Source organism: Lipotes vexillifer, unplaced genomic scaffold, assembly GCF_000442215.2.
Source record: "Lipotes vexillifer unplaced genomic scaffold, Lipotes_vexillifer_v1.1 scaffold56, whole genome shotgun sequence".
NCBI lineage: Eukaryota > Metazoa > Chordata > Mammalia > Artiodactyla > Lipotidae > Lipotes > Lipotes vexillifer.
Genome location: NW_006798991.1, coordinates 636,878 through 650,860, shown reverse-complemented (window position 1 = coordinate 650,860; position 13,983 = coordinate 636,878). Strand labels below are relative to the sequence as shown.

The 13,983-nt window shown below is 40.5% G+C and overlaps 1 protein-coding gene and 1 non-coding gene across 2 annotated transcripts; both read right to left on the bottom strand.

Annotated features, from left to right (window-relative positions):
* Positions 1-6,870: 6,870 nt before the first annotated feature.
* HMGN4 (high mobility group nucleosomal binding domain 4) lies at positions 6,871-7,143 on the bottom strand. The gene has a single exon (XM_007471250.1). It carries the CDS (start codon positions 7,141-7,143, stop codon positions 6,871-6,873), a length of 273 nt encoding a protein of 90 aa, XP_007471312.1.
* A 6,654-nt stretch (positions 7,144-13,797) lies between these two features.
* Positions 13,798-13,870, bottom strand: TRNAV-CAC (transfer RNA valine (anticodon CAC)). The gene has a single exon. It is a non-coding gene; the product is annotated as a tRNA-Val (tRNA).
* Positions 13,871-13,983: the final 113 nt, after the last annotated feature.

The window sequence follows — 13,983 nt, the reverse complement described above, 5'->3', positions numbered from 1 at the left end:
GGTACCTTGAGGTAGTGCCTAGAGGGAAAAGCTACTAGAAGATTCCATGGGTCATTTACCCTTTTATTAGGCAGGTGACTTTAGATAAACCTTCAGATTCCCAAGCTACACTGTCAACCACACTTCTTTTCTACTGTTTATTAAAATATATATATATTTTAAAAAAACAGAAAAAGCATACAAATAACTAATTAGATGTCAACAGTTCTGTGGAGGTTCTTTGGAGCTTCTGGCCTGTTAAGGTAAACTGGCCTCACTCTTTTCACTTTTGAAATCTCACGTACCCTCCACCCAACTCATCTAGTCTTGGAAGACTGTTTAAAAAACAAAACTCAGCTAGTGAAAACAACTCATTGTTAGGAGATAATTCGTCATGGATCTCACATTTCTGCATGTATTGCTAGTGAGGCACTGACTGTCCTTTGTTCTGGATTATCTTTTCAAGGATGCTTATATAGCAAACACCGTTGGAAGACAGAGATAATGTTTCTCTCCAGAGCAACAGGCAGGCATGTTTACTGCTCATTATTAAAGAATTGGGATCCCCAGGTTTAGGGTTTCCGTCCTGTAACACAATCCACTGAATGTACAGATGTCATGTGTTGCCCTCTGGAAATTGGAGGCGGGGAATCAGAGAAAATATGCTGATAATCTGGTTATTGTTATTCCTGGAATAATAAACTGTGCATTGTCTCTGACCCAGGAGCCTCATGAGTTGAACCAGCATCCATGAAACTGTGTGTGGCAGGCTAACTTAACAAGCTGAGCTCGCAAGTTGGGTAAATTTCAGAACTTTCACGTTTCTTTACACTCATCAGTCTCTCCCCTCTCCTCTTCTCTCCCGTATATTCCTTATCTCAGTTAGTTTTACAACTGTCCACATAAATGCCAAAGCTAGGAATTAGGGTCCCTTCTCAGACTCCTTTCCCTCCCTTACCTCACTCACTCTTTCATATCCAATCCCTAACTAAGTCTACCTTTTAAATACTTAAGAGGACGGATGCAGGGAATTTTGTGAAAAATTTTCCATTTCGGCTCCCAACCTACCACCCAAATTCAAGTTCTTGCCATCTCGTGTGAGGAGTATGGCAATTGTCTTATAACTATCTTTTTTAGCGAGGGAGGCACGTGTTCTGCCTCATCCTCCTGAAAGTCCTTTTTTTAGGTCTGAATAAAATAGTATACTTTACAGGTGGGAAACCTCCACTTCCAATATCCTCCTTCTAATTCAACCATACAAAGGCCAACGACACAGAGGTTTTTGTAAAATGCAAATCTGATCTGGCATTTTCCCAGGGCTAAACCTTTCAAGATCAGCAGGATAAAATCTGAAATCCTTTGTAAGAGAAAGACCTTTCTGAACTGCTTTGCCTCTCGTGTTATTTCTCCCCACAACCTACTTCTTTGTTCTTATGCTTCATCTTACCTTAACCTGTGGCTGCAGGTTGTGGAAGGATATGGGCACTTTCTAGGTCTTCTTATCAAAGGTCATGCCTAGAGCTAAATCCTTTGGGCAAAGCAGCCTTTGAGTCTTTCCTTGCAAGGATGTATGGTTTAGAAATGATGGAGTCAAACTTTGGAGCTGTTCACTTTTGCTTTTTTCTACTCTTCCTTCAGATGGGAGAGCTTTTTCTCTGTCTCTGGGAGCTGAGTATCATCGCTCTCTGGTGAAGGCAAGGCCCTTGGACCTGCCTTGTAGTCTTGGCACATAATCGAAGCTCTAAAACTATTTGCTGGATAAATCAAGGAATTAATCCTTAAAAACATGTCATCCTCTCTTTCTCTTCGAGTTGCCAACCCCCCACTCCCTACAACCACCAAATTCACATTTTCCTTTCCTTTATACCTCAGCAGGAGTGTGCAGACAGCACTCTTTTAGAACCCATATATAAATGACTGAATATATATATATATATATAATGTATATATATAAACAAAATGTTATATATATGTAACCCATATATAACATATATTTAGTTATATATGTTGTTATTAACTAAAATTAATATAGTTAATAATGCTGCATTACATCTTTGAAAGTTGCTAAGAAAGTAAATCTTAAAAGTTGTCATAAGAAAAATAAATTTTTGTAACTATGTAAGGTGATGGATGTTAACTAGATTTATTGTAGTGATCATTTCACAATGTATACAAACATCAAATCATTATGTTGTACATCTGAAACTAATACAATATTATATGTCAGTTATACCTCAATAAAAAATAATTTTAAAAAAATGACTGAATTAATGGGTTGAATTCTTGATTTATCTTTGTGCTCCTTCAAGATTTCATTTGATTAACTTCATCATGGTCACCTAAAAGAAATTTGAACAGATGCGAGAAAAGTTATAATAAAATTACTAATATCTACATGTTAAGAGGGGACTTTGTGCCAGGCACTGTGTTAAGCACTTTTCAGGTTTTCTTAACTTGGGGAGTGGTGAACTTGGATAGGAAAAAGAAATTACATCTTTAATATCTCTAACCTCTAACTGAAATTTAGCATGTCCTTCACGGATGAATGTTGGCAACAAATTACAGTCAGAAGATAAGTACCAGCGTCTTTGTCACTAAGAAAAGTTACATTTTCATACCCCATATTTGAGATATGAAGTATGTTACAAATATCTCATACTTAACTGTTTCGAAGTTACAGTAGTTATAAGACGGGTCTTGATGTTTAATATTTAATATATTAATGAAGCACACCGCAATTTGTTACTATACCGCAAATTATTTTGTTTGATAACTGTTTCTGTAGTATAATTGGTTTTCTTTGTTATCCTATTTTAATGCTTTTTAAAATATAATTTGAGAAGGGCTCCACTGGCTTCGTCACGAAGCCAGAGGGCTCCCAGGCACCGAAAAGGTTAAGAAGCCCCGCGCCCGCAGCGACCTCCGGGTGCTGGCGATGCCCTTGGCCCAGACTTCACTGAAGGGGACTCGGGGTTGGAGACCGGGACCGGAAGCCCGAGCAAGGTCTGCGAAGGGTCTGAGGAGCAACCCAGGGGAAGAACTTCATGGTCCCAGCCTCCAGCCGGGCCGGCGCGGGGCGACTCCTAGCAGTACGGACTTCGGGGCGACCTAGAAGGGCTCGGAAGTGTGTCCGGAGCCGTGTGGCCGCAGGGGCGGGGCGTCGGGGTGCGCATCTGGCCGCGTCTGCTGACAGTTCAAGTACGGCGTTTGTAGGTCATTTGCATGACCCCGGGTGGAAGCCATCGCAGGGTCTGCAAGGGTATGACGTACATTTCCCAAGGAGCACAGTGACCACTGTTGAGACTAGAACGAAGAGGGGACAAGGGCAGATACAAAAAATGTTTCCCTCCCTCTTCTTTCCAACTCTTAGGGGACAAATGCCTCAATTCTGAAGGTCAGAAATTTGATTACTGAAAACTGGATCACTCAGGCTGTTTCATGTCAGATACCCAAATTCTCAGAGTATTAATAAACCAGGAATGTTAATTTATGAATTTACAAATAGGAATGTAAATGCCAAATGGATCAGAAGAGTGGGCAAGAGAGATTTAAAGGCTAATTTATAATTTCCTAATTTGTTCTTCTCCACTTCATAAGTATTTGTCTAAAAAATTATCATCCTTGTACAGAATATCCCTTCTAGCTTTATGTTGGTAGAGATACACTAAAATTCTAAATTCCATGTGACCACTTTTCCCCTGGAATTCATTTTCCTTGCATGTTTAGCTTGTAGAATATTATTACTTACACTTGACTGTTTCCTAGTGGTACCTTGGGAAATTCCTTAATTTACTCAGAAACACCAAATATATTTTTGGATGGATTACCTTTGAGGTTATACCAATGATCTTTTTAACAATGAGGAGCCTTCTAGGCCTTGGAGTTCTAGACATGGGTCTTAATCTGAATTTTACTCTCACTGTATGACCTCAGGGCAAATTATTTAATCTCTGTCTGTTTCACTAAATATAAAAATGGGAACAGTAATATGATTCAATTCATAGGGTCATGGAAATAAAATTATGCATGTATTATAAATCACTGAGCAGAACAGTGTTTGGCAAACAAGCACTTAATGAGAAATACCTTATTATTTTAAAAAGCCCAATATAACTTATTTGGTTACACACTTAAACTTTTTTTGATTCAAGAATACTTTATGGAACACCTACTATGCACAATATTCTCTTAACATCTTTGCAAATGTTACTACTCTTACTAGAAGTCTTTTACCCACCCCTTGCTTGACCAACTTCTGTTTTCATTTTGCTGCTTAGGTGTCAATTATGCCTCAGAAAGTGCTTCCTAATACCCTTTCATGCTCTGGCATCAGAGTCAGGGCCTCCTGCAGTATTATCACAACACCAAACACACAGTGGTGACTTTCCTGAATTTGACTTTGGATTCTTGACAACAGGGAATGTTTATCTTTGATCCTGTTCTGTTGTTTGGCAAAGGGAAAGCACAGATAATATTTGTAATTTACCAATTAAAATGGGGTGGGAATAGTTGAGCAGAGGAAGGATGGTAATATAACAGGACAAAGTAGAATTTCCAGCAATTCAGTTGTGACAGCCATCTAGCTGGTCTTTCTCCTTCAACTCTTCCCCCCCTTACACCCTATTGCTCATGCATCAGCCATACACACACACACACACACACACACACACACACACACACACACACACACACTGATAACTTAGATTGTGTGGTTTCTCTATTCAAAACTCTAATGGCATCCCATCATTTTCAGAGAAAAGTGACAATGTGGAGAATCTTCCATTTTCTGGCCCCTGGCTATCTCTGCAATCATATCAACTATCACTCTTACTCTCCCTCATGCCAATTCAGCCACTTCTGCCTCCTTGTTCTTCCTCAGTATGCCAAACATATTTTCACCTCATCTCTGCATTTGCTTTTCCCTCTGCTGGAATGTTTTCCCCTCAGAGTCACGTCTCTTATTCCTTTACTTCATTAAGAGCTTATTCTTTTACTGCATTAAGAGCTCTGCTCAAATGTCATCTCATCAGAGAGGATTTCTCTAACCACCCTATCTAAATAGCACCCACTTACACTTGTTTATTTAAAGCACCCTGTCACGTGAGTTTGTGCACCTTCTACACCCTCCCCCACTAGAGTATAAACTTGGTGAAAGCAGAGACTTTGTTTTGTTCACTGTTGTACCTCCAGCACTTAGACAATGCCTAGAACTAGAAAAAGGAAAAGAAGGTATAATGACTGTGAGGAAACAAAACAAAACAAAAAGAATATATGGTTATCTAGGTAGAAAGCCCCGAAGAATACACAGACGTAAGAATTAATGAGTTTTAGCAAGGTTGTTGAATATAAAAATCAACTTTAGCTGAAAACAGAAAATGTAGCAACTAAAAACATACCATATAAAGTAGCATCCAAAAGTGTACAGTCCCTAAGAAATATTAACAAAAGAAAACGTTTATGGAGAAAATTATAAAACTTTATTGAAAGACATTTAGAAAGCCTAAATAAATGGAGAATTATACCATGTTCATGGATCGGAAGACTCAATATTATAATTAATCTATAAATTCAATACAAATCCAATAAAAATTCCACCTTTTGTTAGTTTGATTTGGAACTTGTCAATCTAATTCTAGAAGTTGTATGGAAAAGCAGTTGGCTAAGAATATAGCCAAGATACTCCAACGAAGAAAAGTTTGGTGGTGATGTTAAAGGTGGAGGTGGTATTTGTCCTGAGATATCAAGACCTTTTTCTAAAGTTGTAGTACTCAGGATTGTATAGTATTGCCACAAGGTTAGACAAATTGACCAGTGAGTCAGAATCGAAACCATCAACAGACCTCTCCCAGCTCCCCACCCCCCGCGCAAAAGAAACTTGATTTATGAAAAAAGCCACTATTACAGATCAGTGGGGAAAGGATGAACTTTTCAGAAAAGTTGGGACAACCAAGTGGTTGGGACAACCACTTACCATATGGAAAAAATATTATATTGAATTACTATCTCATATTTTTGCAAAAATCAGTTCAGGGAAGACTAAAGACAAATGTGAAAAGCAAAACTATAAAACTTTTACAAGGCAGTAAAGGATATCTTTATGACCTGGAGTAGGAAATGATCCCTCCCCTCCCATGAAGCCAACTTGTATCCAGCTTTATAAGATACTTTTCAAAAATAGTTACTTCCAGCAGGACATGGGTGACAATCCATAACATCTTACAACTTTCAAACTCCCCTCTCCAAAAAGTCAACAAAGTCTGTTGCTGCAATGAACAGGAAAAGTTTTCAGAAAGGGTGAATATTTCACATGAGGCATATAAGAGCTTTTCACAGGTCACCTCTGACATGGAGGAAAGGAACTAAAAACTCCAGGACTATTAATGAGATGATCCACAAACTACAAACAGGAATCCTGGCTCTTTTGAGCAATACCATCTTGATGTCATCACCAGAAATTCTGAGTATTGTTATCTGATGCAGCTGATTCTAGGGGTGCCAAGGCCGCATCATGACTCTTGGTTTCAGGAAGTCAAGGATGTGTTGATGGCATCAGGAAAGGAGAAGACATGAAGTTTTGCTTCCCCACACGGTAAGGCTTCTGAGCCATAGTGGCTGTCATGTGTGAATGTGGGAGAATCTCTCCTGGGAACCAAGAATAATCTTCAAATACGATAGAAAATTCTGTTTTCCCCCATTTCAATCCAGCTTCTGAAACATTCTACTAGTGGTTATTTTGCCCATTCCACAAAAGATAACAACAAAGCGTCTTGTGTGCTAACAACATAACTTAAAAAAAAAAAATCTACGTTTTTACAAAATTTGATTTAAAAAAAATAGTATTTCAAACAGTAGAGTCACTAGAAGTACAGAGCTATCAAAAAAGTATACACTTCACTTGGCATCCCCGGTGCCTTCTGCTGTCTGTGACTGGACTGTGGAGGCGTCTCGGTTTTTTGCAGGGTTGTTCCCATCTTTGTTGCCTTCTGCTTTCCCCTTTCTCCCTTTGGCCAGCTTCTCTCCCTTCTTTGCAGGGGCCTTTTTTGCCCTGGGCTCTGGTTTTGGAGGGGCAGGTTTAGCAGACAACCGGGCCGATCTCCTCTGTGGCTCATCCTTCACCTTTGCTTTGTCACCTTTAGCATCTCCTTTTGCCTTTCTCTTGGGCATGGTGGCAGTAGTGCCTGGCAGATGGCTTTACCAGCCCAAGCGGTTCTTCTGTCTTCCTCACTGCTCCTAGAAAGGTCAACTTCATTAGTAACATGGGAATGAATACAAAAATCACAGGATATAACATTTCACATCCATCAAATTGGTGAAAACTATATTGTCTGACAATATTAAGGGCTCAGCAGATGTGGAACAATTAAAACACATACACTGCTAGGGTGTGTGTTTATATGTGTGTAAATTAGTGTGTGGCATTATTTAAAGCAATTTCACTTCTAGGTGTTTACCTGGAGGAATTCTTGGGGCTGTGCACAGGAGACCCCTACAAGAATGTTTCTAGCAACCCTGTAATTTCAAAAACCTGGAAACCATTCAGTGTCCTGCAATAGAATAGATAAATACATTTTGGTAATATCTATGCAAGGGAATACTATTCAGCAGCAGAAATGAATAGATTACAGCTACATGCAAAACCATGGACGAATCTCAAGAACATAATGTTGAGCAAAAAAAAGCGAGTTACAAAATGGATCTACAGTATGGATCCATTTATAAGTGTAAAACTAAATGACTTGTTTAGGCTACAAGTAGGTAGTCAAAAAAGCAAGAGATAAATATAAAAATCAGGACAGTAGTCACCTCAGGGAGTTAAGAAAAGGATGGTGGTGGAGAGGGCATGGGAGTTCTCTTCCTTAAACTGGAGGCGGGTGGGGAAAAACACAGGGGTAATATACCATTATTCTCTATATTTTACAGAGAGTGATTTTATGTGTCTGCTCAAGAATAAAAGCTACTTTAAGAAGTTGCATAGCCCCGAGCACAGATTCAAGGCCACACAAATAGATGTGATTTATTTTGATTTTGGGCAATTAGGACCCAGGTCCATGGCTGGCATTCAAACACTGTGGGACTTTTTTAAAGCTCTGGGACGAAACTAGCCACTCACACCTTCTGCCCCACCCGTGAAAATGTTTCCTGGGGAATTCTGTAACCCTATGCCCTGCCCTACTCCACAGTGTTTTATTTTAAGAAAAAAAAAAAATTTTCTCTAAATTGCTCCAGAGTTTTGTTTTGTGTTTTTGCTGGACCTCACCATCTAGATAGAATGGGCAAACATGGTCCTTGAGCAAACTTAGATTTTTTTTTTTTTTGAGCAAACTTAGATTTGATTTTTATGTTCTTCGGATAACAAAGGCAACCACCTGTAAATGGTGTGAAAACATCAAATTATCACTTGATAATTTGATTACATGATAATTTCATTATCTATTTTTCTATTTTCTATCTACTTTCATTATCTATTCTTCCCCCATTTTTCCACTATGACTAGAATTTCTGGAAATTTTGCAGTTTTCCTTTCTTCTCATGGAACAGAGGGAGACATGAGAGTTAGTATAAAGAAGAGAGAAGAAGCCAAAGTGGGAGTGCGCCTTGAATCAGTCATTATTTCCCTTGGTACCTTGTAAGGAACTTTGGGAACAGAGATTAAAAATTGAGAGGAGAAATAGTTCTAATCTCATGTTAACAGCAGTTCACTGAAAAGCTAATAAGAAATTAGCTAGGGCCCTTCTCTTCCCTTACTGTGCTCTTGCCTTGCCTCTAAATTACTGGTGGGTCCAAAAGTCCCGGTTGCCACTTTCCCTAGACATTACATGAATTTATGCCTAGTTCACTCTCTCCCAAATGCACCACTAAATAAATGTTTGGACAATTCTTAAAGAACAAAAGTGTTGTGTTTTTGTTGTTGTTTTATCCAAAATCGAACACAATGAAGAAAAAAATGTGCAAAGAAAATAATTGAGAAGGATGCCAGAGATCACAAAGGTCAACTCTGGGTATGGTAATGGTGTGCCCAGAAAGGAACAGGGAGGAAAAGACAGCTGTTCTTACCATGAAGAAAGCAATATTGAGAGATTTTTTACGGCATGAAAATCATTTGGTCTAATATTTGGGTGACTTGTTTTGCGCCTGCTGCCCTAGTATATTATTAATAATGCTCCCTTTTACTCTCAAAAGTGTGCCAACTTGGACAATAAATAAGGTCACCCTAAATAATCTGCATATATTCTTAGAGGTCTTTTTGTTACCAGAGAATGAGAGAGGAAATCAAAGGGAGAGCTTCTGTTCTACGACACACCTCCCTAAACAATGGACACTCCATACCATTCTCCTTCCATCTCACTCCAAAATTGTGTTTCTTAGCCCATGTCCTGTCCTGGGAATGCTCACAGTCTGTTTCCTAGGCTCAGTCTTCATGTTGGATCCCTTGCAGTCCATCCCAAGCTGGGGAACCACGATCGGCACATGTCAAAGGCCCAAACACAGCAGGTGACAATAAAGATAAACTCAAGGAAAAGAGGCCACTAGCTGGATTCTGGATCTGAGTATAAGAATCTGGATTAGTTCCTTGAAACTCACATTTAGGAAGCTTATCAGAACAGGTGGCTGACCTTACAAATATAGGAGACAGATGCACAAATAATGAAAAAGGCTGGTGGGATAAAAGGTTATTTCATTTTCATGAAGGCCAAGGAGGTCGGGGAGGGAGAGGCTCTCACCACACAGTGGTGTTAATTTAAAAGAAATTATTTGAGATGGAGTACAGGGAAGTTTTTTAGGGCAATGAAATTATTCTGTATGCTACTGACTGTAATGGTGGATACATGACATTACGCACTGGACAAAACCCATAGAACTGTATACAAAGCATGGAACCCTAATGTAAATAATAATAATAATTAGTTAACAATAATAATTTGTTAATAATAATGTATAAATATTGGCTCATCTATTGTAACAAAAGTACCACACCAATGCAAGTAGTTAATAATGGAGAAAATGAGGTAGAGGGAGGAGAAATATGAGAACTCTGTACTTTCTGCTCAATTTTTCTGTAAACCTGAAACTGTTCTAAAAAAATAAAGTCTACTAACTAAACACAAACAAATACATTTTAAGAATTAAAAAAAGAAAAAATAATTTGTTAGGTAATAAAATATATAAGTCAAAGGATTACAAATATTCCATCACGCATGTGAATGAAAAGAAAAATTATTAACTGGCAGATAAATCTTTTTTTTAAAGACTTTTTTTTTACTTTAAAAATTATATAGTTTTTTAAATTGAAATATAGTTGATGTGCAATATTATTTTAGTTTCAGGAGTGGCAGATAAATCTTTGAAGTAATATAACTTTTGGGAATACAGAGATTTATCAATGAGGCAAGAAATTATCAAGACAGATACTGAGGTTATTTTCCCAAGACATGGCAACAATTTAAAAAGTTTTAGGAATCTAACAATTCCCTTTTGTTAAAATAACACTTTCCAGGGCAAAATTATATTAACAGACAACAGAACAAGTTAGTGAAATTTCTGAATAACATGTCTTCATATTGTAAAGAACTGGACTGAAATTCTTGTGAAAGTCTCAGTTTAACTCTTCATTTAATGAACTTGCTGGTTTTAGGATGTGGAAAGGTATCCCTCTTAACAGCCTCAAGGGGAGATGGAACATCCATTTCTTAAAGTCCTTTTCTTACCTATGAAGACTTGAATTTTTTTAATTTTAGAAAAAGACCTATATATTTAAATGTACTGACAGAAATAGCCTAAAAAAAGACTAATAGAGAAATAAAAAGCAAATGATGTATTTCTTCTGCAATAAAAATATGCAAATGATTAGTAAGATGAGGAGATGCAGGTATGCTAAAATCTTCTGCCAAGTTAACTTCTGGGAATTCCCCAAACTGTTTCAATAATATACAAAACACACCAATCTCTGTTCCCAGAAATGGGCTGAATTTGTGTCCGTGCCCGCCCCCACCCCCAAAAAAATTCATAAGTTGAAGTCCTAACCCTCAGTACCTCAGACTGTGACTGTACTGGGAGATGGGGCCTTTAAAGAGGTGCTTAAGGTAAAATGAAGTTTTATGGGTAGGTCTTAATCCAATATGACTAATGTCATACTGGAGATTAGGACACAGACAACACAAAGAGAGAGAGGACCATGTAAGGATACAGCAAGAAAACCAAACCTGCCACCACCTTGATCTTGGACTTCCAGCCTCCAGGACTGTGAGAATATAAATTTCTGTTATTTAAGATATTCAGTCTGTGACGTTTTGTTATGGCAGTCCTAGCAAACTAATACAGAAGGAAAGAGTTTTAAGATCTCAATGACCTATGACGCATCTCGGATTAATTTTGATGTTTTGCCCAGCTCTCAGAATATTTTTTCCATGTTTTTTTTTTCTCTTTCATCATGAGTCTCTCTCCAGTATCCAAGGACCAAATCCCACCTCATCCAATACACACTCCCACGCCATCCCCAGCAGAGGCACATTTTAGCAACGTCCTTTCGCTCCCTTGACTGTTACTGAACTGGGTTCCAAGGGGTTTGTTCTAACTTGGGGTCTAGTCTCAATCCCACCCCAAAGCCAGAAGGCCACCCTCTTCTCTCTGCCTCTTATTTATGGCAAGATAGTGCCTTGGGGTTGGAGAGAAGACTTGGAAGAAGATTACAACACCAAGCTCAGGAAGGAGAGAATAGAGGATATAGTAAAAAAAAACAAACAAATAAAAGACCCTATTCAAGGTGCAGCGCTATACAGGAACAAGAGGTCACACAGTGTCAGCCACTCCCCAGGGCCTATTTGTTCTCCACCTTTCAAAGGAAATATCTGACAAGGTGAGCAGCCCAGAGCTTCCATTTGAGGTTAAATGAGGGAGACTGGGGGAGGGAGGGAGGGATAGTGGGAGAAGGTGAGAAAGGGCAGAGTGTCTAAAATGGTAGGGCTGCTGCTTCATCTTGTCAGAACACACCTGGTTTAAAGAGAAGGAGAGAGCCATAAGCTTCAAACAAACTGTCACCCATCTGCAACAGGTTGGCTTGGGGCACACTCAGCTTCCCAGCTAAAGTATTCCTGCCCCTTGGCATCACAGAAAGATGGAGAGGACAAATCCCCATCACCTCCTGGGACCCTGAGACCCTTGCTCCTCGCAGGGCACCACATTAACGCACCTGTATTTCTGAGTGGTATAAAGGGAATTTTATTACTTAAAAAAATTTTTTTAATATCTTTATTGGAGTATAATTGCTTTACAATGGTGTGTTAGTTTCTGCTTTATAACAAAGTTAATCAGCTAGACATATATATTTGTCTCCGTATCTCCTCCCTCTTGCGGCTCCCTATAGAGGGAATTTTAAATGAAAATGTATTAGACAAATTTGCATTGAGCATCTGCCAAACTTACTGTCTTGCTAACAAGGGAAACTACAATATGATAAAAGCATGGGTCTTTCAGAGAAGGTATGAAAATGGAGGAATAATAGGGCTGGGGAAGGGATGCCTATACAAGTTGCCTGTAAAAAAAAAAAAAGAAAGGGAGGGAGGGAGGGAGAGAAAACAGTTTATTCTTGTCTTATGGCCATAAAAACATCACATTCCTGTCAGTCATTTGAGGGAATCTGGAGCAATGCGATCTGAGAGACTAGGCCTTGGCTAACTCTTAGAAACAGTAATTAATAATAATAATAATAATACATCTAAGAAGAAGATCCTGAGAATATACCTGAGGCTGTCTGGTGTTATATCAAGAGTTCTTTCCCAGAAAAGCATTTGATAGATCCAATTAACATGGAAGCAGGCCATGTCAGAAACAGAGGTTAGAGGCCAGACACCAGGGCACAAGTCCTGACTTTAAACAAGTGCTGCCAGTGACCCGTCTCAAGCTTCAAGGCAATACGCAAAATCCACAGTTGTCCCATTTCTTAACTTTGGGATCTTCTTTTTCTTTTTGACAGGAAGAGCAGAAGGCCAAGGCGGAGGAAGACTCAGCCCTTCGGTGTCCCCTCAGGTGGGGGCACCTCGTAAGCTGGGGAGGGGAGGCGAGAAAGAACCCGAGCCAGGGCAGCCCAGCCCACCCGCCATGACCTCTTCCAGGCCATGGCCCTGCTGGCCCAAAGCTTTCAAATCCCCTCCTCGCCTCCCTTTTTTTCTGCGCTAGAGTCTCTGTGGGGACTTATCCCAGAAGGGCCTGCGATTTTCACCTCCCGGCTTCCGCTTTTCCCAGAGATTCACACTCGAAGCCCAGGAGAGCTGTTCTGGAGAGTGGAAAGCAAGGTGGAAATGTCGGGGGCCCGAGGTCACCTAATCACGACGAGGGCCAGATTGCAGGAGGGTCCCAAGTCTATGGAGGGCGGCGGGCCTACCCCCATTTTCCGGAGACGCACGCTAAGGCCGCCAAGGTACTCACCCGAGTCTCGCGGCCGTGTGAGGGGCGCGAGGCTGCCGGCTGCGGGCCTGCCGCCTAGGTGCTCTCGGCTGGGGCAGGGCCGGCGCGGACAGTGGGCCAGCGAAGAGACGCCCGGAGCCGGGCGCTGCCGGGAACAGGAAGGCAAGGCGAGGATGCGCTTCCGGGGCTGCGGGCGTCGGGCCGCCTTGCAGAGCCGGAGACAGCCCGGTTCTCCCCCTCGCGATGCTTGTGTCCGCCTCAGGGGCCGCGGGCTCCGGACCCACCTTGAGAAGCGTCGCTACAGCACCACAGCCTGGGGCAAGAGAGACCAGAAAAGGAGGCGTGAAGAGTTTTAAAATAAATGGATTTTTAAAGGAGATCCACACAGGTGGAGGGGAGGGGAAAAAAGAAAATCGCTGTTTCCGCCCGGTTTCGAACCGGGGACCTTTCGCGTGTGAGGCGAACGTGATAACCACTACACTACGGAAACTCAATGGAAGTTACTTCCCACTGCTGATAGTTCTCCCTACAGAGCACGCCCCTCCCTCCCTCCCTCCCTCCCTCCCACTTCCTCACTTCCTCCCACTTCCTCACTTCCTCCCA

Coding starts and splice junctions, on each gene's coding strand:
- HMGN4 (XM_007471250.1), bottom strand. CDS start 7,143: ATGCCCAAGAGAAAGGCAAAAGGAGATGCTAAAGGTGACAAAGCAAAG.